General features: G+C 47.3%; 1 protein-coding gene across 3 annotated transcripts; it reads right to left on the bottom strand.

Annotated features, from left to right (window-relative positions):
- Positions 1 to 523: 523 nt before the first annotated feature.
- LOC120093075 (retinol dehydrogenase 16-like) lies at positions 524 to 22,910 on the bottom strand. Of its 3 annotated transcripts, XM_063264602.1 has the most exons (6): positions 14,665 to 15,115; positions 13,603 to 13,860; positions 8,992 to 9,062; positions 4,670 to 4,928; positions 2,947 to 3,110; positions 524 to 2,485 (listed from the first exon to the last, which is right to left on the bottom strand). In XM_063264602.1, the coding sequence occupies exons 1-6, from the start codon at positions 14,691 to 14,693 to the stop codon at positions 2,268 to 2,270; spliced, it is 999 nt and encodes a 332-aa protein (XP_063120672.1). In that variant the 5' UTR covers positions 14,694 to 15,115; the 3' UTR covers positions 524 to 2,267. The 3 variants fall into 3 exon arrangements, with proteins under 3 accessions (XP_063120672.1, XP_038936438.2, XP_063120673.1); XM_039080510.2 differs by lacking the exons at positions 13,603 to 13,860; positions 14,665 to 15,115 and adding an exon at positions 16,045 to 22,910 and having other exon boundaries at positions 8,748 to 9,062; XM_063264603.1 differs by lacking the exons at positions 524 to 2,485; positions 2,947 to 3,110; positions 4,670 to 4,928; positions 13,603 to 13,860; positions 14,665 to 15,115 and adding exons at positions 7,659 to 8,493; positions 16,045 to 22,910 and having other exon boundaries at positions 8,748 to 9,062.
- Positions 22,911 to 23,702: the final 792 nt, after the last annotated feature.

The following is a 23,702-nucleotide window of genomic DNA, read 5'->3' as shown; positions in this document are numbered from 1 at the left end:
CTCATCATGGATGCTTTTGAGCCTCTACCAAGTCAGGTCTGTACATCTGGCCTGGATGCTGCCCCTTCCCCTGGGATGCTCCAGAGAGGACTGAGATGTGTCCACGCTCCTGACCAGCATCCTCAGGGGCTACAACATGCAGAGATGCTGTGGGAATACTTCAGTGTAACTTGTGTAATGATGAGGATGACAGTAGGGCGAGAGATTATAAGATCATGGAAAACCTGCTATGTAGTGAGACATCTTGAAATAAAATAAAACCTAAATACCCATTTGCAGAAACACATCATCCATCAAGAGCAGTTCCTGCTTGATGGATGATCTCTCTTCTGGAGAAATGGAATTCAATTCCTGACACCCACATTGTATGGCTGAAAGGTTCTTGTACCTGGTGGCCCCCATTCCTCATCTCACCTCTGAGGGTGCTCACATACAGGCTGCATACGAGAGGCCACATACGCACAGAGGTCCTGAAACAAACCTTTCAAAATAACATAGGTAAAATGAATGACGGAGCACATGATAGAGTAGAGGAAAATCTATATTCATTAAACTAAAAATTATTGTCTATTCAAGTTACTCCTGTGGCTACTCGGTGCACATATTTTACTGAGAGAAGAATAGTCAGGCTTCTATGGAAGTCTGTCCCAGGGGTGAGTCTGTCCTGAGCCCAGGGTTCTCTGTCTCTTCCACAGAGGCTTTCACTAATCAGCCTACCCTTGAGATTCATTGACCTAGCAGCACACACATCCAGGGGTCAGAGGCCAGGGCAAGTTCCAGACCCTTGCTCTTTTGCAGAAATGTTGTCCACAAAAGGAAAGACCAAAGTTGAAAAAGACACTCTCTACATGCTGATGGAGGAGTGTGGCAGTGAGAGAGGGAGGGGACATGAGAGTGGCAATTGACAAGGACAGTCGGACAGTCAGTCAGAAGGGCTCAGTTGACATGGTCACTTCCTGAGTAGGATATGAAGGAAGCGTGTATTAGTGGGTCTGCAGGGAAGGTATTGTCACTTAGTGAGGGCAGGAAATGGGTGGTCACTTAGTAAATCTACAGGGAATTGAAGAGAATTTACTGGATCTGCAAGGAGGGATGGTAACTTCCTGATTCTGCAGGATAGGTATGGTCAATTAATGAGTCTGCAGAAAGGGATGATCACTTAGTGTGTCTGCAGGAAGGGATGCTTACCTCTGAGTGTGCAGAAAGGAATGGTCACTTAGTGAGGTTCAGCAAGCAAAATTCACTTAGTGAGTCTGAGGGAAGGGTTGGTCGCCTAGGGGGTCTCTACAGAGGGATGGTCATTTCATGGGTCTGCAGGAAGGGATGGTCACTTAGTGAGTCTGTAAGAAAGGGATGATCACTTTGGTGAGTCTGCAGGAAAGATGTGGCCACTTAGTGAGTTCACAGGGAGGGAGTGGTGGAGCTGAAGCCAACAGGTAAGTTCTGTTCATGGACTTGCATGCATGCTCTTATGCCTTAGGGGTTGTTGTTAAGTTTTGAATGGACAGCAGTTATTCCCACCTCAGTGGCTAGAAGGGCTGAGACGGGCAAGGAAATTCCTGCTGGCCTATGCACACCCTTCTCAGGACATTCCCCTTACCCCTGCAATCTAAACCTCACCAACCAGCAATGCCATTGTTTAAATCACAGGGAACAAGAGGTCACCTCATGCTATGCTCTAAAAAGGAAAAGACTCCAAAAAAGAAAAGAAGAGCCATGACTTCAAAGTAAATTTAAAAAAAATTAATGTCTCTATCCTCTACTATATTCTCACCACAAGTAACCGACTCTCCCACCCAGGGCTGTCGACCTGGCCTTCAAGCATGAGTGTTAGAATTATTAGTGATTCTTCTCAAACCTGACACCAGGGTCACAGGTGACTTCAGAGCAGGGACACTTCTATGCTGCATAGGGTACAAACTAGCCAGGGCATGTGCACTTCCTGCACAGGGGGACTCAGGGCAGTGTTTGGTACAAGCTGGTCTCAAACTCCTCATTTGTGTGGATCGCCATGGTAGGTCATGGTGCTCAGAGCCTAGGCAACTGCCAGCACTTTTGTATTTGAACTTCTTCGCAGAATTCTTTGGCTATTTCTTGGGTCATCATCAGCCTTGAGTAGTAGCACAGGAAAATTAGCAAAATGAAGAGTGTGGACTAAACCCCAGAGGAATGACCTCCCTCCCTCCTCAGCACTCGGACCTCCTCCTCAGGATCCCCTCCCTAACACTGTACCAACATCTCCTCAGTTATGTACATAGGTAAAGACTTCAGAGAGCTTTCTCAGGCTTTGGAGAAGTCCAGTAGAAAAGGGCATCCACAAGAAAGGTGGGCAGATAGCTCATGGGGAGGTAGAAGAACTTGGCATCCCAACCAGCTGAGTACCGGGTGCGAGGGTGACAGGAAGTCAGGGCGTGCTCCATGCAGTCAGTCACCAGAGACAGGTCTTTGTTGCACCTCTGGTCCAATCCATTTAGCATTTTCAGATCTATTCAGAATGAGGAATGTTTCAGGTGTCACACAGCTCCCACCACTCTTGTCTCAAACTAGCATAGAGGAGAATTTCTATTCTCTATGTGGGAGAATCCATGCCTCAGAAACCCAAGCCGATTCTGTCCCAGTTCCTCCTAAGGACTGTAAACAGTTTCCAAGGAAGAATTGTGCACAGTCACCTACATCTCATCTCACGAAAGTGCTGGTCTTATACCTCCTCCCATCCCTGACTTCACTTACAGACCTATGGTCATAAGAGGATCACAAGGATAGAGCAGCATGTTCTGAAAGCCAATAATACCTTTCCTGACCCCATATACAAATTGACCACCACCTCCAGGAAATGGGTCTCAATGTGTGTTCTCTGAGGCTAAAACACTATGACATTGGAACTGCTAAGTGAGCAGAGGTTAAGGGTTCAGGGCTGGACTTGACTTTGGTCCTAAGCTCACTTACAAGATGCCAGGTAGTTCTCGCCATAGACTTCCCTGACTTCTGAGCTGGTCTGGTCCCACAGCATCTGGAAGTTTGATGATAATGTGACACCATTGGTCACATCAGTCCTGAAGAAGCCAGGCTCTACAATAGCCACCTTGACCCCAAAATAGGAGAGCTCTCTCCTGCAAGACAGACAGAATTCAGAGGTCTTTCAGTGAAAACACTTTAACAAGAATACAGTAGCATGACAACAGGAGCCTGTGATGAGGAAAGGCCACACCCACTGGATCTGGGATGTGCAGGAAATGGGGAAGACTCTCGTGATTAGGGCATCGCCTCTGTGCTGTTGGATGCCACACTAAGCGTTTGGTGTGTGTAGCTCACTGCTCTAGCACTGAACATTTTGTTCTATGGCCCCACCTAAGGCCTTTCTCCATGTAGTGCAGAGGCAAAAGACTCTAGTCCCTGTCCAAGCCACCTCACCTCACTTGTATCTCCATCTACCCCATATCTGTCCGAGGAAACTCTCAGGACAACAAACACATACACACACACACACACACACACACACACACACACACACACACACACTTAATCTTCTTCCTGCAGTTGGCTCCATATTGCAACCTCCTGCATCCAACTCCCTCACACTGAGAACCTCCCACTTCCCTGGCCCAAATCCTTTCCCTGGTTCCAACTCTTGAAAAGGTTTGTATATGCTGGCCCAGAGAGTGGCATTATTAGAAGGTGTGGCCCTACTGGAGTAGGTGTGTCACTGTGAGTATGGAGTGGGAAACCCTCATCCTAGCTGCCTGGCAGCCAATACTCTGCTAGCAGCCTTCAGATGAAGATGAGAACTCCCATGTTTTCTGTACCATGTCTGTCTGGACACTGCCATGCTCCCACCTCGAAGATAATGGACTGAATCTCTGACCCCGTGAGACAGCCCCAATTGAATGTTGTCAGTATAAGAGTTGCCTTGGTCATGGTGACTGTTCACAGCAATATAACCTTAACAAAGAGAAAACTGTTGCATTCCCAACAGCACAAAATAAATGGCATCGTGCGCTCTCCAAGTTTCCATAAGTCTCATTCCCACCTAGTGACCACCCTCCTTCCATATCTGTCCTGTCATTATCCAAGAAGAATCCACCTATACATCCAGTTCCCAGGTTCGAGGATCTCCTCCTAACTCCGATGCAGTCTAATTCTGTTGCGGAATCCTTTGGAAATCCTGACGACTGCTGACTTCCCATGACATTCCGACAGGTAGGTCACAGTTCTTCACGGTCTCCTCTCTCACGCTCTCATTTCCCATAGTCTTTGAGTCATGATAGAATCACATAAGTTATGCCAGAATGTATTTATTATGGATCCTACAGGGGCCTGATAGCTATCTATGAAATTGAAAGAGATATTCACCCCAATTCACAAACATCCTTAGCATATAAGAGTCATGGGTCTGGATTCTTCACCCAAAAGAATCACAGTTCCAGTCCTAGCCCAGTAAAGTCCACCAGTGCCTGCCCGACTCTGTAACAGGAAATAACGAACTCAACTTATGTCTCAGTCACGCCCTCTTCTAAAGACTTGGATATGTGCTGCTCAGTGAGTGATTCAGTGAGGGGAAGGGGACAGAGATCAAAGCCTGAGTTTCATCGCCCTGATGGGGACTTAAAGAATGTGATTAAATAAAAACCCTTCCAAAGACCCCCTCACAGACCCCTTCCCTATCCAGTACCTGAGGGAGTCTGAGAAGGCCTCTACACCATACTTGGAGATGCAGTAACCACCACCACAAAAAGACAGTCGGCCTGCGATGCTGGCAACGTTGACCACACGGCCCCTCGCCTTCCTCACTAAGGGCACCGTGCTCAGAGTCACCTCGATCACGCCCAACAGGTTCACATCCAGCACACTTGCAATGTTCTGTTTGTTCATCCACTCATTGGGACCCAGGTGGCCGGAGATGCCAGCATTGTTGACCAGGCCCCAGAGTCCTGGGGACAATGGAAAGAGAGAGTCACACAACACAGTTTTAATTATGGATGAAATGCACATTTGACAAGGTAAGACCACTGTGACACATGTTCACTGGAGAGTAGGATTCCATGCTAAGAGCTTGGTATCAACAGGACTGGGAACTCAGGCCAGAGCCTGCTGGCTCACAGCATGGAAACCTCCATGCTTTCAGTCTTCTCAGCTCAGCTCTGTACCTGGGAATCAGCCAGCAGTCCCTTCCTACTTACTATGTTTAAGAACAGATGGTGGAAACATGGTGAACTTTTGTTAATCTGGAAACCATGAAGGTGTGATTGTGTTTTACATGTTTATGCCACCCTTGCAGGAAATTGTACTCTTTTGCTTCATATGATTGTTTGAAGGGAAATGGAAGTCATGGGCTTTCAACTAGGGCCTAGAATTCTACAGAGAACAAACCTTGAGATGCAGCCCAAGCCCTTCACAGGAACCAAGATGATCATGTGCTGATCAAACACATTGGAATAAAATGCTATAATGTTGAAGTTGCCTTGGGGACCCCAAGACGTTCGAGATGCCAGAGGCATAGGATATCTGCTGAGGAACGCTCCTAACATCGAGTGTAACCAGCCCTGAGAAAGAAGTCTGTTGCAGTCACCAACATGAAGGATTGGAGATCTGACGGTGGCTTTGATATCAGAGGTGGAGAGCAGAGTTTGCAGGTGCCCAACTGTTTTCCTGTACAGCTTGGAGGACTACACTTAAGAGACAGCCTGAATCTCACAAGAGACTTTTAACAGTATGGAGACCATTATAGACTATGGGGACTGTCGAAGTTGGATTAAAAGTATTTTACATTATGTTATGTTTAGATATGGGCACGATAGACTCATGTGTTTGAACAAGCCTATGGAGGCCAGGGAGTTAATATGCTGCTTTGAATATGTTTTACCCGTAAGTGGCAGGACTGGGAAGTACGGCCTTGCTGCCCTAGGTGTGAACTTTTAGGAGAAAGTGTGTCACTGTGTATATAGGGTTTAAGACCCTTATGCTAGCTCCCTAGAAGTCAGTCTTCTTTTGTTTTCCATTTCAACAGCATGTGGAACTCTCACGTCCTCCTACATCATGCCTGCCTGGATGCAGCTGGCACCTTGACAAAGGAATGAACGTCTGAACCTGTAAACCAGTCCTGAGTGAATGTTGTTCTTCTAAGAGGTGTCTGTTCACATCAGTCAAATCCTAACTAAGACAATACTTGAAGGGCATACTGTCTGAAATCATCAAACTGAGAGAAGGCAGCCAGTGCCCAACTAAAACCTTCACTGTTACTGATTAGCCTTCAGGAGCGAGCAGATACTTTGTACACTCCCAGAGGGAAAAAGCAGTCATTACTATTACCCAACCACAAGCCCTGTGGTCTACCACACTGACCTGCCCTTAAGATATACGGTGCAATATAGGCACCAATGTCATGGGGTAACTAAACACTGTTCATTGGATTTAAAGTCTGCTCTCTGAGATGGAACCCATAATGACACTACTAACGTGTTCCATGAACCTGAGACTAGAAATGTCATATGGGATGATCAGAAAAATGAACATCATTATTCTGAGAAGGGAACACACAGTAACAAGACCCTTGATGCATATTACTAACAACATCAAGTACATCAGGAAATCTGTGTCTTGCCATAGACAAGAACTGACACAGAGACACACAAGTGCCCAATGAGCAGAGAGTGAAAGACTCTGGCACACTCAGTCCTAAAAGGGATGTCTTCATCACGGCCCTCCCCTAGAGGCTCAGAGACCTATGAGGATGAGGAGGCAGAAACATTAAGAGCCACACATGATGGATGACTCCAAGGAGACTTCCAGACACACAGGACTGCGGCTCATATGAACTCACAGACACTGTGGCAGCTCATGGAAGACCTGCACAGGCTCAAGGAGACAGTGACCAGCACTGACAAGGGAAGGGGGGATACATGGTCTAACCTCTAAGCAAGGAGCTATTTGTAATTGATACCTGCTGCCTAAGGAAGAACAGGCTTCTGTACTGTAGGGTCAATGGTGCCTTGTAGGCATTTTACTGTGTACTGTGTAAAGATTCAAATGCTGATTTCTCTGTTCACTAACTTGGTTCCAATCCTTAGTCATAGAATATCCGGGTGCAGTCTTGTGTAAACACCTCCTTTCCAATTGTTCCCTGAAGAGTCAATAGAGAACTTAACAACCAATGACTGAGCAGGGAGAGCACATTGCTGGACTTCTCCCAGCCAGGGAAGGGAGCTGGGGAAGAGGAAATGTGGATTAGCGTCCTACAGAGAGTCTAGGAGAAACCACAAGAAAACACCTGGACAGAGAAATCCTAAAACCACAATCATCTCCCCGAGTTAGGCTGGGAATTGGCAGATTAGTTTAGAGGATTGAAATAGAGTAATATTGCTCAGTAATTCTGCCCTTTAAGCGGGTTAAATAAGTAACATAGTCCAGTCTGAGTTATTTGAGAACTAGCTGGGCAAGAAGCAAACTGTCATTCGCTTATTAAAAGGGCACACACAGAACCTTACACCCAAGATTGGTTATATCTCCACAAAATAAACTCTCAGAAATTTTGGCAGGAAAAGGAGCCTCCATATTTTTTCACCTTGTTTTGTGCTAACTTCTTTGCTTGTTTGTTGTTTGTTTGTTTCCTTTATTGTTTATTTCTGTGAGTAGTTTTTCCTTGGGGGGGTTTTATTCTTTGAGAGAGAGAGAGAGAGAGAGGGAGAGAGAGAGAGAGAGAGAGAGAGAGAGAGAGAGAGAGAGAGAGAGAGAGAATATGAACTTGGGTGACTGGGACATGGGGAGGAGTTGGTCATCAGATGGTGATCAGCTCCAGATCAAGACCCTGCCTCAAAAGCACAGGCCAAAAGAACACAAAGAGTCCAAACAATACCCAATGCCAAGGCATGCTAACATTGTTGGGGCTTGGTTAGGACTCAAGTTAATTTTAATTCATTGAATACTATTGCTGTAATAAAAGTACTTTAAGTGATAAAATTGCTCACCTTTTCAAAGTAGAAAAAAGGCACATTAAACACACAGGACAAGGGAATTACTAGTTTTATCCACTGTATACTAAATGGTATGTTAATTGAAGTTTGACAGTCTAGAGTTTAGAAGGATAACTGGTTTTATTTTATATTTACATACATTTATTTTTAAATAATAAAACAAATGCAGGAGAGGGAAAGACAGGGAGAAAGGGATGGCTGTGTGTGTGTATGTGTGTGTGTGTGTGTGTGTGTGTGTGTGTGAGAGAGAGAGAGAGAGAGAGAGAGAGAGAGAGAGAGAGAGAGAGAGAAATGCCTAGCTTTTACTGTCCTAAGACATTCCTTGACATTGGGTTTTGAAGGGCAATGGTGGTGGCTGTCCCTGTAAAGGTGCACAGGTCATACATAAGAACATGTTCCAGGACTGAAAAAGCAGATGCAATCAGGCACATGACCTTCACACAGAGGGTAGACTCCAGGACCCCAGGGCTCTCCTTCCTCCTCACTGTCTCTAACCTAGGACTCAGCAGCCAACAGCCCAGTCTTTCTGCATAGGAAGACAAAGAGGACAGGGAAGAGTTGCTCATGACATCTTCCCAAGGCACCAGCAGACCAGGAATGCAGAGCTTGGAGAATCCAGTGTAGAAGTAAGAGGACAAAATGACATGCTGGAGACGGGCACAGTCTGCAGTTACTCCAACTCCACCCAGACCCCCATTAGGATCTTTTCGGGACTACACAGGCCTTCCCTTCACACACACACACAGAGACCAACAACACAGACAGGAATCTCAATGGTACCTCTGTTCCCAACTCGCTCCTTCACCCACTGAGTGGCTGCCACAATACTCTCTGTCTTGGTGACATCAAGGATCACTGTCTCCAGCCTGTCCGATGTCTTGCTCCTCAGCTGCTCGGCTCCCTTCTCAGTCAGACATGCAGCCAGCACCCTCATGCCTCTCCTGTCCAGCTGTCTGGCCAGCAGGTTCCCAAAGCCTGAGTCACAGCCCGTGATGAAGACATACTTGTCTTGGAGATGGCTTACCATCTTCCTCTCCCTGAACAAGCGCAGGAGGTTCCACAGGCCCACCAGTGCCAGCAGGTACAGCCACATGACTTATAGAAGACAAGCAGAGGGACAGACTCTGAGTCAAAATGAGACGGGCATCTGCTCACGCAGGATGACGTAGGCTTCAGGGACTCCAGCCGTCTGATGTGCACTCCTGTGCAATCCTAATAATTACTAATGCCTCACTTCTCTGGTCTTTGACCTGCGTTTGAATTGCAGAAATAAGGGTTGGGGATTTAGCTCAGTGGTAGAGCGCTTGCCTAGCAATTCAAGGCCCTGGGTTCTGTCCCTACCTCCAGAAAAAAAAAATTTTTTTTTAATTTAAAAATTGAATTGCAGAAATAACATGCCCTATCACTCTCCCTATATCACTGCCAAAGAAAGCACCACTCACTGTTCAATAACACAAATCTACTATCTCATATTCTTTACTTCCTGTGCCCATGTAGGAATCTATGTTCCATTACACATGCCCCATGGTGCAGTCCAAGGCTCACCTGGTGTCTCTGCATCTTCCACTCTGAAGCCACAAACCAGGACGTTGTGAACATAATGAGAAACTATTGGTGGCCTGCACTTGGACTCGGGACAACTTGTACCCTCTGAATATAGCAGCTCCTGGTATATAGAAGAGCCAGTCCCAAACATGGAAGGCTGCCCTCAAAGGAACACAATGTGATGGGGCTGGGAGCCCAGACACACCATGACTGGCAGAGTTGATTTGTAGAAGGAAATGACTTCATCCTCTCAAGTACCTCTTCTCTCAGCCGCCTGGATTCCAGCAAACATGGGCATCGATTTATTGAGTTGTGTCCTCCATGACTGCCCCTGACTCACCTGAGCCAGGATTCTTGCATAATTTCCCAACAAGCCTTGCTCAGAAACTTCCAGAGTACTATGTGGATCTTCGCATCTGCCTCCTGGCTCTGGGGAATGTCTGCTCAGGATAAACCTGGTGCTTTCCTTCGGGAACGATGCCACATTTCCTTTACCTGACACTTCCACTGCTTTCTCTCCCAATCTTTAAGGAATCAGACTGCCCTTTGGCTTTCTGGAACCCTGTTTCTATTAGGAAGTGACACGATACAGGATAGATTACAGCTCTGCCTTAAGGCCTGGGCCTTGGTTATCAATGTGGAGTGACCTGTGAGTCTAGAGCTGGGCCACTCTCCCTCCATGCAGGTAGCTACCCCTGGCTCCGCTCTGCATTTGTGCTGCTCTTTCTCCTCAGCTGTGCCTGATCCTCTAGGGTGTACTGCTGCTCTTCCTTGTCCTCCTGCCTCTACTCCTCCTGCTGCTCCAGAAACTACTAGGACATTCTTCATGTGGCTGTTAGCACCCAACGGGGCCTCCGAATCCTGCCTCTGACTTGCATCTTGCAAAATGAAGGGTTGGCTTCTCTTGACCAAAGTATGTGCAGAAATTGCTGCTCTTGGATCTTGTATCCCTTCAACAGTGAGTTCTCTACGGCCATCATTCTGTGGTCATTTCCCAATCCTCTCTCCTACAGTTGTTTCTATATCAACCCTGACTGTATGGGGCACTCTTGTTGGATCAAGGTCTTCTGAACACAACAGGATATTTATCTGGTCAGGCAATTTCTGGATAAAGTCAGGAAGAACAAGGAAGTGGATGTCACAGGAGCCACAGGGCTTCAGAGAAAGTCTCAGAGACACCTCCCTGATTCATGAAGTTTCCCTCAGTCCATCCTTCTCTCCTGAGATTCTAGCGAGCCAAATGACAGTGCCCAGCTGCTCCTCTTCCCTGTACTGGGAAGGGTGGGTTGGTCCCATTCCAGGCTTGACCCTGTGAGTGTCCAACACTGCAGCTCTTCTAATCTCTGGGCTGCTCTGATCTGCTGAGGTAGATGGGAACTGAGCCGTCTACTGGGATCAGGGGCCTAGTTCAGCCCAGTGGAAAGCACTTCCTCCCAAATTATAGTACACCCTACCCAACCCATGCAATATGAGATAGAGCCTAGAGTCAGTGCTGCAAAGATTGGAAACGGGCCCACTGTCAAGCCTGTTTCTAGATTTGACCACCTACAGTCCCTACTCAGTTTTAACTGGTAAGAGGAAATGAAAGACTATTGGGTTCTAATGGCTGAGGATCTAGGATTGGAGACATGGAATTTGGCTGTGTGCAGTGCAGTCCTCATGCATGTATGAGTGAGCTTGCCTCTTGTGGCAGTCAGAGTCCCTCTGTGTCCCCTCTGGGTACACTGTAGCTTCTCTCAGTGAAGAAAGCTGGGTGAGGAACAAAGGAGGCTCCTCCAGGGATGTGTCATGCAGCCTTGGACCACTTTACAGGGCACTTCCTACTGCGTACGTGTTGTTCAGTCTCACCATGATGCTCTTGAGCCCTGCTTAGACTGTAGATCGGGCCTGGGTGCTGCCCCTTCCCCCGTGATGCTCAGAGAGGACTGAGATGGGCCCAACCTCCTGAGCAGCCTCTTCACAGGCTACAACATGCAGAGAGGCTGTTGGCTTACTCCAGTGTGATTTGTATAGTGATGAAGTTAGTAGGGCTAGAGATTATGAGGTCACAGTAAGTTTGTTATGTAGTAAGCCATCTCACTAAATAAATAAGTAAATAAATAAATAAATACTAAAATATAAATACAGGTTTTGGAGAAACATGTCATCCATTAAGAGCACTTCCTGCTCTTATGGAAAACCCAAATTCATTTCCCGACACCCATATTGTACGGCTGCCCACTTCTTTAACTGCAGTACCAGTGACCCTCATTCTTCTTCTCACCTCTGAGGGTACTCCCACACTCGTGGCATACAAGAACATGCAAATGTGCTCAAAGGTCCTAAAACAAACCTTCTAATAACATAGGAAAAATAAATGACCAGGCACATGTTAGGATAGAGGAATTTCTTTTTTCATTAAACTAAAAATTATTGTTTATTTATAAGATTTTCCTGTGGCTCCTCAGCCTCCATTTTTACTGAGAGAGGAATAGTCAGGCTTCTATGGAAGTCTGTCCCAGGGGCGAGTCTGTCCTGAGCCCAGGGCTCTCTGTCTCCTCCACACAAGCTTTCTCTGCTCAGCCTACTCTTGAGATTCATCGACCTAGCAGCAGACACATCCAGATGTCAGAGACCACAGCAAGTTCCAGACCCTTGCTCTTTTGCAGAAATGTTGTCCATAAAAGGAAAGGCCAGAGTTGAAAAAGACACTCTCTACATGCTGATGGAGGAGTGTGGCAGTGAGAGAGGGAGGGGACATGAGAAGTGGCATGGGACAAGGGCAGACAGACAGTCAAAGGACATTGTTGTGATTGTCACTTCCTGTGCATGATATGAAGGAATAGTCTTTTAGTGGGTCTTCAGGAAAGACATTGTCACTTAGTGAGTCTGCAGGAAAGGGATGGTCATTTAGTGGGTATACAGGGAACTTATGATCATGTAGTGGTTCTGCAGAAAGGGGTGGTCACTTAGTGAATCTGCAGGAAGGGATGGTCATGTAGTGGGTCTGCAGGGAAGGGAGTGGTGAAACTGAGGCCTACAGGTAAATTCTGTTCATGGACTTGCATGAACAGTTTCTGCCTTATTTGTTGTTGTTAAGGTTTGAATGGACAGCACTTGTTCCCACCTCCGTGGCTGGAAGGGCTGAGACAGCCAAGGACAAACCTGCTGATCTTTACCAATCCTTCTCAGGACATCCCCTCACCCCTGTGATCCAAATCTCACTAATCAGCAAAGTGTAGTTTAAATCACCTCATAGTTTGCTCTAAAAATAAAGAGTCCCAAAAAAACCATGATTGCAAAACAAATAAAAAATTTGTGTCTCCATTCTGTATTAGATTCTACCCACCAGGAATTGAACCTCCCACCCAGGGCCCACCGACCTGGCCTCACAGCATGAGTGCTAGCATTATTAGGGATTCCTCTTAAACTCCACAGCACAGGTGCAGGTGATTTCAGAGCAGGGACACGTCCATGCTGCACAGGGGTGCAAACTAGCCACAGCATGCACATTTCCTGCACAGGAGGACACAGGGCAGTGCTTGGCACAAGCTGGTCCCAACGTCATTTGTGTGGCTCCTCATGGTAGGTCACGGTGCTCAGAGCCTAGACAACAGCCAGCACTTTTGTCTCTGAACCCCTTGGCAGAATTCTTTAGCTATTTCTTGGATCATCATCAGTGTTGAGTAACATCACAGGAAAATTACATAGTGAGAGTGTGTCTTACAAGCAAACAAATAAACAAAAAGAATAACTGAACTCCTGTCTCAGTCCTGGCCCAACCATAGACAGGAGAAGGTGTTTCCCAGGTCGCCTGCCTCCAACAAGGGGAAGGTAAGAGAGTTCACAAACTGGGATAGGCTCTTTTATTTATTCATTCATTCAGTCAGTCTTCATTCATTCATTCATTCATTTTTAAAGATAAATTTCATCATAGGTGGTTGTGAGTCACTATGTAGCCCCTGGAACTTGGACTCAGGACCTCTGGAAGAGTAGCCAATTCTCTTTACCTGTGAGCCATCTCTCCATCCCCCTGATGGGGACTTAAAGACTATGATTAAACAAGAACCCTATCAAAGCTCCCCTCACAGACCCCTTCCCTATCCAGTACCTGAGGGAGTCTGAGAAGGCCTCTACACCATACTTGGAGATGCAGTAACCACCACCAAAGGAAGAGACTCGGTCCATGACACTGGCAATGTTGACCACACGGCCCCTCGCCTTCCTCACTGAGGGCACCATGCTCAGAGTCACCTCGATCACGCCCAACAAGTTCACATCCAGCACACTTGCAATGTCCTGTTTGTTCAGCCACTCATTGGGACCCGTGGGGATGGAGATGCCAGCATTGGTGACCAGGCCCAGAGTCCTGGGGATGGTGGGAAAAGAGAGTCACACAACACAGGTTTAATTATGGATGAAATGCACATGAGACAAGGTAAGACCACTGTGATGAGTGTCTACTGGAGAATAGGATGCCGTGATAAGAGCATGTTATCAATGGGGCTGGGAACTCATTGCAGAGCCTGCTGGCTCACAGCATGGATACCTCCATGCTTTAAGACTTTGTGGACCTGGAAAGCAACAAGTAGCCCCTTCTCGCTAAGTTTAAGAGCAGGTGTTGAAGACATGGCCACCCCTGCTCATCTGGAGACCATGAAGCTATGGTTTGCACATTGACGCATGCGTGCAGGGATTTATTCGTTCCGTTTATCTTCAGAGTTCTCTGAGCAGTTTCACACATGCCTGCCTTGAGGAGAAGGGGTCTGAAGCTATACCTCAGTGCGCATAATGCTTGCCTCCCAAGCCTAAGGACCTAGCTTGAGCCTGCAAACCACCTTAAGAGATGAGAGGGTGGGATGCTTTCAATCCCAGAACCGGGGAGGTCTAGCGAGGAGCCTAGTAGCCTAGATAAACCTGTGAACCACAGGATGCAGATCTTTTCTTAAAAAAAAAAAAAGTTTAAAAAAATGGCACAAGACAAAAGTAGACAGCCCCCTCTTCAGGCCCACACACCTTGACACATCCTGCATCATCACTGAGAAACTTTTGTGAGGTGTTTACAACGTATGAGGCTAGCCTGAAGGAGCAGGCACAGCGCAGCCCCACCTTCCTCATCACCCCACGGGACACAGACATGTGTCTGTTTAGTCACAAAGCTACAGACCCTCACCTTGTAAGTGCCGTGGTCCTCAACAGCATCTCCTCACTTTTAACCACCGTGCAGCGTCAGCCGGGGACTTGGTGACTTGAGGCAATTGTGCTGCTTGCTAATTTTGAAAAATTGGCCCAAAAGCCACGTGTCCTGTCAGCCCAAAATCAAACCTTACCCTTCTAGAGATGTAAACTGTTTAACCAAGACACTTTACTCTTAGTATCCTAAAACGGGCTTAGTAAAACTGCTTACAAGAATAGTGCTTATGAGCATAAATGTAGGGAACAAGTTGGGGGTGGTAGCATATACCTGCAATCCCCGGGCCAAGGAGGCTGAGGCAGAAAGATCGTGAGGCCAAGGCCAGCTCTGTATCGACATTCTGTCTCAATCCCAGCAGTAGTGGCACATACCGTCAGCACTCCACAGGCGGAGACAGGTAGACATTGGAGTTCGAGGTCAGCCTGGTCTACATAGTGAGTTCCAGGACAGCCTGGGCTATACAGAGAAACCCTATCTTACAAAAACAACAACAGCCACAACAACAACAAGCAAAAATAAACATAAACAATCAAGGCTTCTGACTCCACGGTTAAATTAGTAGAGATTTGCTAAAAGTTAGGATTTTCCATCTCATTGAATATCATCATTCAAAGAAATCTTATTGATGTGGTAAAAATTCCTCACCTCATCTTTCTAGAGTGAAAAGAATATATTCATTTTTAATGCATACAGGTTAAACTGTCACTGGTTTTTGTCACTGGGTGGTGAATTACAGGTTAACTGCTGTTTGTTCCCAGTGTTTGGAACAATGACCATGTTTTCAATTTATTCTTAGATTTCTTTAAACCACGCTTTCTTCCCCCACTACTAGACTATTCAGAGAAGAGCAACCCCCTTCCTAGAATTTAGTCTCCCAAGTCAGTCTTTAAGCTGGTCTGACCTGCTCTGTACCCAGAACAATCATGTCTCCCTTCACAGAGGACGCAGCTGACTGGTAAGAGCAGGTATGCTGTTGGCTCAGGAGAACCACCCCAGGCTGGCTCCAGGTATCCTGCACACACAGTCCATGGCCGAGTCCCATCCTCTGCTTCAGAAGGTACCCTGCTCTAACCTGGCACCCAGCATCCAGCAATCTAGATTTTCTGCATAGAAAAGGTAACAGGGCGCAGACAGGGATGTGAGAGGGTGAGTCCTCATCAGGGCACCTTCCTACCGAGGCCAGAGCACTTGGGAGACAGGAGGTAGGGGCTGGGGAGAAGAGAGCATGCTCAGGTGATGTGCTGGGTTGCTACTTCAGGACCCCCAGAGCCCATTAGGGATCCGGGCAGGGAGTTCGATGGGGAACGCCCTTCAAACAGGGAGACAAACCAACAACACAGACAGGAATCTCAATGGTACCTCTGTTCCCAACTCGCTCCTTCACCCACTGAGTGGCTGCCACAATACTCTCTGTCTTGGTGACATCAAGGATCACTGTCTCCAGCCTGTCCGATGTCTTGCTCCTCAGCTGCTCGGCTCCCTTCTCAGTCAGACATGCAGCCAGCACCCTCATGCCTCTCCTGTCCAGCTGTCTGGCCAGCAGGTTCCCAAAGCCTGAGTCACAGCCCGTGATGAAGACATATTTGTCTTGGAGATGGCTTACCACCTTCCTCTCCCTGAACAAGCGCAGGAGGTTCCACAGGCCCACCAGTGCCAGCAGGTACAGCCACATGGTTTGTAGAAGACAAGCAGAGGAACAGACTCTGAGGCAAAATGAGCCTGCCCTGTCTTCAGAGGGAAGAAATAGGAATGCAAAAGATGGGTAGGCAGCGTAGCCTACAGGCTTCTGGCAAGTATGACTGTCACTCCTCTATGACCGTCTTTCTCTAGAACTTTCTTTTCTTTCTTTCTTTTTTGTCTTTTAATCCTGCTCCACTTCTGCAGTCTCAGGTTGATTTTCCGTGCTGATAAGCAAACGCCCTTGGGCACCTCCTACTTAAAAAGCACCTCCCTAATTGGTCCACTCCTCTCTGCCCTCTTATGCACAGAAGATCCATCTAAGCCTAATGACTCATGGCCCACGTCAGTCAAGGTTCAGGCTCAGCCTTTCTGTGTACTCATTTGAGCATGGGTAGAACACTATTGCAAATGCAGCCTTGGACTCTAGACAAATTTACAACAAAATCCTTTTTTTCAAGCCTCATTTCCTCAGCAGACTAAATCTCTGTCATCCCTTACAGGAGCACAGGAAAGGCCCCAGGAGAAGGTACCAGTTGTCTCCCCGGAGTAATACTTCTCTGGGGTTGGGGAGTGAAGGTCACTGAATGTGACATCTGACCTCAAAGACAAACCATCCCACTTTGCTTCCCATTGCTTTAATAAACACTATGGCCAAGCAACCTGTGGAGGAAAGGGGTTATTAAACTCACAGTTTATAGTCTGCCATGAAGGAACCTGGAGGCAGACACTGAAGCAGAGGCCGAGGAAGGACACTTTCGAATGGTTTGCTTCCCATAGCTTGCACAGCCTTCCTCACTCCACCAAGGGTGCCCAGCCATGGGTGGTACCACCTGCAGAGGGCAGGGCCCTCCCATTCCAATCACTAGTCAAGAAAGTGCCCTACAGGTTTGGGGATTTAGCTCAGTGGTAGAGCGCTTGCCTAGGAATCGCAAGGCCCTGGGTTCGGTCCCCAGCTCCAAAAAAAAGAACCAAAAAAAAAAAAAAAGTGCCCTACAGACAATCTGACGGTAGCATTTTCTCAGGTGCGGTTCCTCCACCCAGATAACTCTAGCTTGTGTCAAGTTGGCAAAGAACTACACGGGACATAAAACAGGAAGGGAAGGAGATGGGGTCTGGAAATGCCCATGGATGAAACTCCCAGAACTACTAGCCAAGGAGAGAATGACTTGTATGAGCCCTTCCCTGACTGTGTGGGTTTAGCTTGACATGACCGAGCCATATTGAGTTCTAAGAACCATTATTACTTCAGATTAACATGAGCCAATTATCCCATGTGGTTTCCCAGAGGAAACCCCTGAAGCACTAAGTTCAGTTTTGCCATAGATTGCTGCACCAGTCTGGTGCTGGTTCTGGTTTCTGCTGCCTCTCAGGTAGAATGAAGACACTTCCGTACCAACCCTCTTTCTGACACAAAATTCACAGGGATCCAACTGTTCTTGTAGTTTTAAGGATGACTTATTTAAGCTTACACTCTGAGGATACCGTCCAACATGACAACAAGAGCAGGATATGGCTGGGCATGTCACTTCTGCAGGGAGAAGAGAGGAATGAACGCTCATTTTGTATTTGGTTGGACTCCACTTACAGGGTGGTGCTGCCACTCTCTTGAAATGACCTCATGGACACACTGTGAAGTTTATCCTATCAGCGAATCTAAGGCCTGCTGTGCTATCGATAGAGTTTAACTAGCACAATCTCCTACCCTAAAACTCACTCTTATGGTTAGAATCTGCAATGTCTCCATCCAGGCTCCTGTTTTAAATACTGCTCCCTCGGTCATTGGTACTGGCTGAGGAATCTGAGGAACCTTTAGGAGACGAGACTGGCAGGGGAAAGATGGTCACTAGGTGTGGTGGCATTTGTAGGTTATAACCCCCACCCTCGATTCTGGACCTAGTCCCTCTGCTTCCGAGTATCCCACAAGGTAAATGACCAGGGACGGTGGTTCTGCTATGGCTTCCCCACACCAACTGAGCTCCAAGATAAACCCTCATCACAGTATCACAGAAAGAGCTAATACACACCCGTCTCATCTGCCTTTCTTTCTTAGCCTTCGTAGCACCTGGGAGCTGGTCCTCATGGACTAAGGCTTGGTTGTTCCACAGCCTCTGTTTGGGTGCCATCATTGTCCTCTTCCTTACTGCTCTGGGACTTTCTTGCACTCATACCTAGATTCCTCAGACACTCTAAAAATGGAAAGCCTCAGTTGAAGAGAGCTTCAGCCATGTGCCAGGAACTGGAAAGTTGGTGTGTATATCCTGACAGGACACTTAGGAAGGCATTTCCCCTCGGGAGACGTGAGACATGAGACAGGGTCAGAGTTTGTATCCCATAGGATTGTCCATGGAGAGTTCTGGGACGGGGAACAGAATGCCACATCCCACAGGAGACAGAACAAAGAGGGGCCAGGGCAGAGACAGAAGCCAGGAGTTCATGACTCTGTCATCTCTACTGCTCATGTTTACCAAACGTTAAGTCCTTTAATTAGGGGAAGATGAGGATTTTGCTGAGGGGCGGGAAACCAATGTCTGGGGCTAGAGGGATGACTCGGTCATTAAGAGCACTTGCTGCTCTTTCAGAGGACATCAATTCACTTGACAGTGCCCATCTTGGGAGGCTTGTAGCCCCTGCAATACCTTCTTCTAGCCTGTTTGGGAACCCACACAGTATACACACATACACATAGAGAAAACTAAATCTTGTTTGTCTAAGACAAGAAACCAGTGTCTGGGAAGAGCCATGCCCCTCAACTGATTGTCTCAAGCTCTTCTGTCTTGACACAGGTCTTAGCTTGGAATCTGTCACCTGGTCTCCCCGAGATGTCCATTCTCTCAGTTATGGGGGTATGCTTCCCCATGGCCGGGATTCCTCATATTCCAAGACTGGCAAAGGTCTGGGCTACACATAGCAGTCTAAATCAGTTTCTATCCCTCAAGAGCTACATTATCCATCTAAGTCAGGGATGGGAACCCACATCTCACCTGACGTACTTCTTCCTGAGTCAAAGATCTAGAACTAAGCTAAATATGGCAGTACAGGTGTATCATTCCAGCACTTGGCAGGCAGAGGCAGGATGACTGCGAGTTTGAGGCAAGCCTCCTAAATTATCTGGTGAGGACTCATTTCAGTACAGCCAAGACAGAAAAACAGGGGAGTGAGGCATTTATCTCATGGCACCTACACACTATGACTGGACTGTGCCCCAGTCCCTGCTTAGATCTACTGGACTATACCTGGTTTTTTTCCCTAGGAAAAGTGGTCTGGGAATAGGGTGAGGGTCTGGAGAGCCTTGCAGGCCTGGATGCTTTAGATTTCTGTATCTGTGTGGCTTTCTTTGGGGGAGGCCCTTATTTGCAGCCTCAGGAGGAACCTTGCACACTATCCAGTCTGTGTCCATCAGAAAGACCTCATGGTGGGCAGGAGAGGGGACAGCTCTGGAGCATCCCCTTGGAGCTAGACCCAGAGCGAGGTTTCATTTGACTAAAGGCACATGGGCAGCGTTCTGAGTGCACCGGATACTAGAGCTTTGATGGACTTAGAGACCCCGAGGGATGAGATCTACCAACCATTTCCTGTGTTTGAAGAGCCTGCCCACATGAAGCCGATGACGTTCCACTCCTACCTGTGTTTCATACTTTGTCTGATGATATGCGATTACTTACAGCCTCCATTTTGTTCATCTTTATAACAAAGACGAATCTAGATGACTTCAGCAACTCCTCCCGACTCTAACTTTTGGGGAGTCAAAGTGTTATGAAATATAATTCAGCCAGGGGGTACCTGGTGGACCAGGTGGGTGTGTACGAGAGAGAGAAAGGGGGGAGGGGGAGAGAGAACCTGTTGTACCTGGCGGGGGAGGAAAGTGATGAAATAAGCAATTGCTAGGTCCCCGAGGGCAGCCTAGTGAGATCACCAGTAAGCTAACACTAAGACTGTGTTCTTTGCGAAATGGTGGAAACAGAAATCGAAAGCCACAGGAAGCACTGGAGAATTCAGGAAAAACTTCTGTTCCCAGGATCTAAAAAGCTCTGGAGTCAGCAAGGGACAGGCTACATATCCACGGAACAGCTGCAGGAGGAGGAAGTTGGGGGTGGGGGTGGGGGGATATGGGATGGGAACGGAAGGAGGGTGCAAAGGCGGAGTGGGGCATGCTGGGAAATTTCTGGGTGGTATCATCAAGAGGGGAAGCTGGTATCTGGCGCCTTTTGGGTCTCTTATCATCGTAAGCTTCCTTTTCCTTCGCCTTTAGTTGCACCTTCCCTTTCCCGTTCAGGAAGCGGAGAGAGAAAGTAAACAGATGTTCTCCACCTTGTCGAAGGAGATGGAAAGGACAAAAAGCAATTCACCTTTCTCAGACACCTCAAACCCACAGGTGTGTGTCATGGAGGAGATTTCCCAAGATTTCCAGAGCAGAGTCAACTCCAGAAGTAACTATCCAACTCTGTCTTTTCACCTTAGCTGGTGTCCTTGGACAGCTTTTTTGTTTTTAAACATTTGGACATCTTGGGCCTCTTTGAGAATCTAAGGAAGTCCTGATAAAAATGTACCCAGCAGACAAAATCTGCGTATGCAAATAGTGCTTTGTGGGACTCATGTCTGAAGCCACTATGTGACTAATAACCCATAAAGGATTATTGAACTGCTGGCAGTGTGACCTGGGCCTCACTGTGTGGCATCTCACCTGGGATAATATTCATCTTATAAGCTCTGAGTTTTCATGAGATAATGTTCTTTACCGCTGTGTCGGAAAAAAAAATAATGGCCACTAATTAGTCAATGTTGGCTGCTTCTGTCACATCTGTCCTGTCCTGTGGTGATGTTGTAACCTCTGGGAATGTTCTCATCCTTCCACATGAGTGCTGGAACTCAGACAACTAATTAGAGGAGGAAGTTGGTAACAAACCAATTTAGGGAAAGGGTGGCTGCTCGGTGAGAAGACCAGAATGGGTGGCTTCCAGCTCATGCCAATTTATATCTACTGACTCCTCTATTTCTCGGAGGAAAGCCTCTTCTACCAAACAAAAACGAATGGATACTCTGAACACGTAGCTGACATGTCTGATGTTGCACAAGGGACTGTCATACTGAAATGATCAAGTCTGAGCCCCAAGCTGGTCTGAGAGCTCAGCACAAAGAACAAGGATACGGGAGGCAGGTAGCATTTTTGTGGGGAGCCTGAGGACAAAATAGCCTCTGAGGTCACCCTTAGCTTCTCAATGAGGGAACTTGCGGAAGCTCACGCTGGGTAGTGTAACCGTTTGTTGCCAAACTCTCCAGCCTTGACCTTTCCACTATACAACTGGCTCTGCCACACAGGCCAGGCAAGTCAGGGAGATCCTGGAACAGCCTGTCTCAGCCATTCTGCAGGGCCAAGGCCAACTCTGAGAAGCTGCCAACCTTTATCTATGCTTCTCAATATCTCTCCTCTCCTGCCTTCCTTCCTCTGCAGTGTTGATTATAGTGTCTTGTCTATACTTTAAAAAAAAAAAAAAAGTGCAGTTAGGCAGGGAGGGAGAAAGTAAATTTCCAGGAATTGTTTCAAGGTAGCTGCTCCTGCTGCTGAAGACAAACCACATGTCTGAGGCTGGCAAGAAGCCTAGATGCACGCACGCACACACGTACACACGCACACACACACACACACGCACACACATACACACACAGGCACACACAGGCACACACGCACACACACACGCGCGCGCACACACACACACACGCGCGCGCACACACACACACGCGCGCGCACACACACGCACGCACGCACGCACACATGTACACACACACACAGGCACGCACACACGTACACACACACACAGGCACACATATATACACACACGCACACGCACACACATGGGAGAGAAAATAAGTCTAACCTGAAAGCTTCAGAATTCCTCGCTAAAAGAGCAGCTGTCCCTCCCGAGAGTCTGTCTCCCTCTTGCTGCAAATGCAAAGATTAAGAAAGGAAGGAAGGAAGAAAGGGCCAGCTCCCAGAGAGGCAAGGCTGCTGAGGGGGGTGATGTCTTCACCCGTGAGGGGAAACTCAGAACACCACTAAAATACCACAGAATAGCCAAGGTGTGTGGTGTGTGGTCCATAGGAAAAGGCCAGAGAAAGGGCCTTCCTTGGAAGGAGGCATGGTCCAGCTGTGTGTGAAAATTCTCACAAAGTCCTCACTGGTCAGGGGATCCTATACAAGAGAAATGAAGGTCGTGTGTGTACAAGAGCAAAGAGATACAGAACTGTTTGAAAAGTTAAACCACAGTTGACCCTCTCATAGCTCATGACAGAGTTCTTTTTACAAATAAATAGAATGACTTGGGAAAGCAGAAAAATCAGGGCTGGCCACAGTGGCACACAGTGATAATCCCAGCACTAGGGAAGCAGAGAATCACAAGTTCAAGACCCACCTGTGCTACATACTGCTTTCCAGACTAGCCTAAGCTACAAGAAGACACTACCTCAGACAAGGAAAAGAGCAGCAGGGGAAGACCAGGTGGCCTGTGTGTAAGAAGCCACGAGGGCCTGAGTTTACCTGTAACCAAACGCTGGGGGAAAGCAGAGACAGGAGGATTCAGGGGCTTGCTGATCATCTGAGAAGGGAGTTTCAAGTCCAATGAACTACACTGTCAAAAATAAATAGAAATAGGGTGAGGTTGGCACGACGGCTCATGAGTTAGGAGAGCTCATTGCTATTCCGGGGACCTCAGATGGGTTGGAAGCTTCCATGTGGAGTGGCTCACAACCACATATGCCTCCAGCTCCAGGGGATCTGCCACCCTCTTCTGGCCATCAAGGACACTCACAAACATGTGGCACATACATGCACAGACACACAAACACCTACAGTTAAAAATAAAGCCATTTAAAATATGTAAGGGACTGGAGAGATAGCTCAGAGGTTAAGAGCACTGACTGTTCTTCCAGAGGTCCTGAGTTCAAATCCCAGCAACCACATGGTGGCTCACAACCATCTGTAATGGGATCTGGTGCACTCTTCTGGTGTGTCTGAAGACAGCTACAGTGTACGTATATATGATAAATAAATAAATCTTTAAAAATGTAAGAAAATAAAATGAAGAACAATAGGGAAGGACAGTTGACACTGATCTCTGGCCTCTGCAGACACACCTGCATGTACGGGGTGGGAGAGGAGGGAGAGAGAGAGAGAGAGAGAGAGAGAGAGAGAGAGAGAGAGAGAGAGAGAGAAATGGAGGAGAGAAGAAAACAAAGATGTCTATTCTTTGTTTTCTGTTTTCCCAAGTCATTCTATTTATTTGTAAATAGACAAATAAACAAAGATGTCTATTCTTCTTTTGCTGAAACATCATGACCGAAAG

The sequence above is a fragment of the Rattus norvegicus genome, chromosome 7, assembly GCF_036323735.1.
Source record: "Rattus norvegicus strain BN/NHsdMcwi chromosome 7, GRCr8, whole genome shotgun sequence".
Taxonomy (NCBI): domain Eukaryota; kingdom Metazoa; phylum Chordata; class Mammalia; order Rodentia; family Muridae; genus Rattus; species Rattus norvegicus.
This window is presented reverse-complemented; position numbering and strand designations above follow the sequence as displayed.

Bases quoted from the DNA above. Each gene is read 5' to 3' on its own strand.
- LOC120093075 (XM_039080510.2), bottom strand. From the start codon at position 16,357: ATGTGGCTGTACCTGCTGGCACTGGTGGGCCTGTGGAACCTCCTGCGC. The intron at 9,063-16,044 runs GTACCATTGAGA...GTCTTCTATAAG, and splicing joins GGAGCGAGTTGGGAACAGAG to TCATGTGGCTGTACCTGCTG. The intron at 2,486-2,946 runs GTAAGTGAGCTT...CATTCTGAATAG, and splicing joins CGAGAACTACCTGGCATCTT to ATCTGAAAATGCTAAATGGA.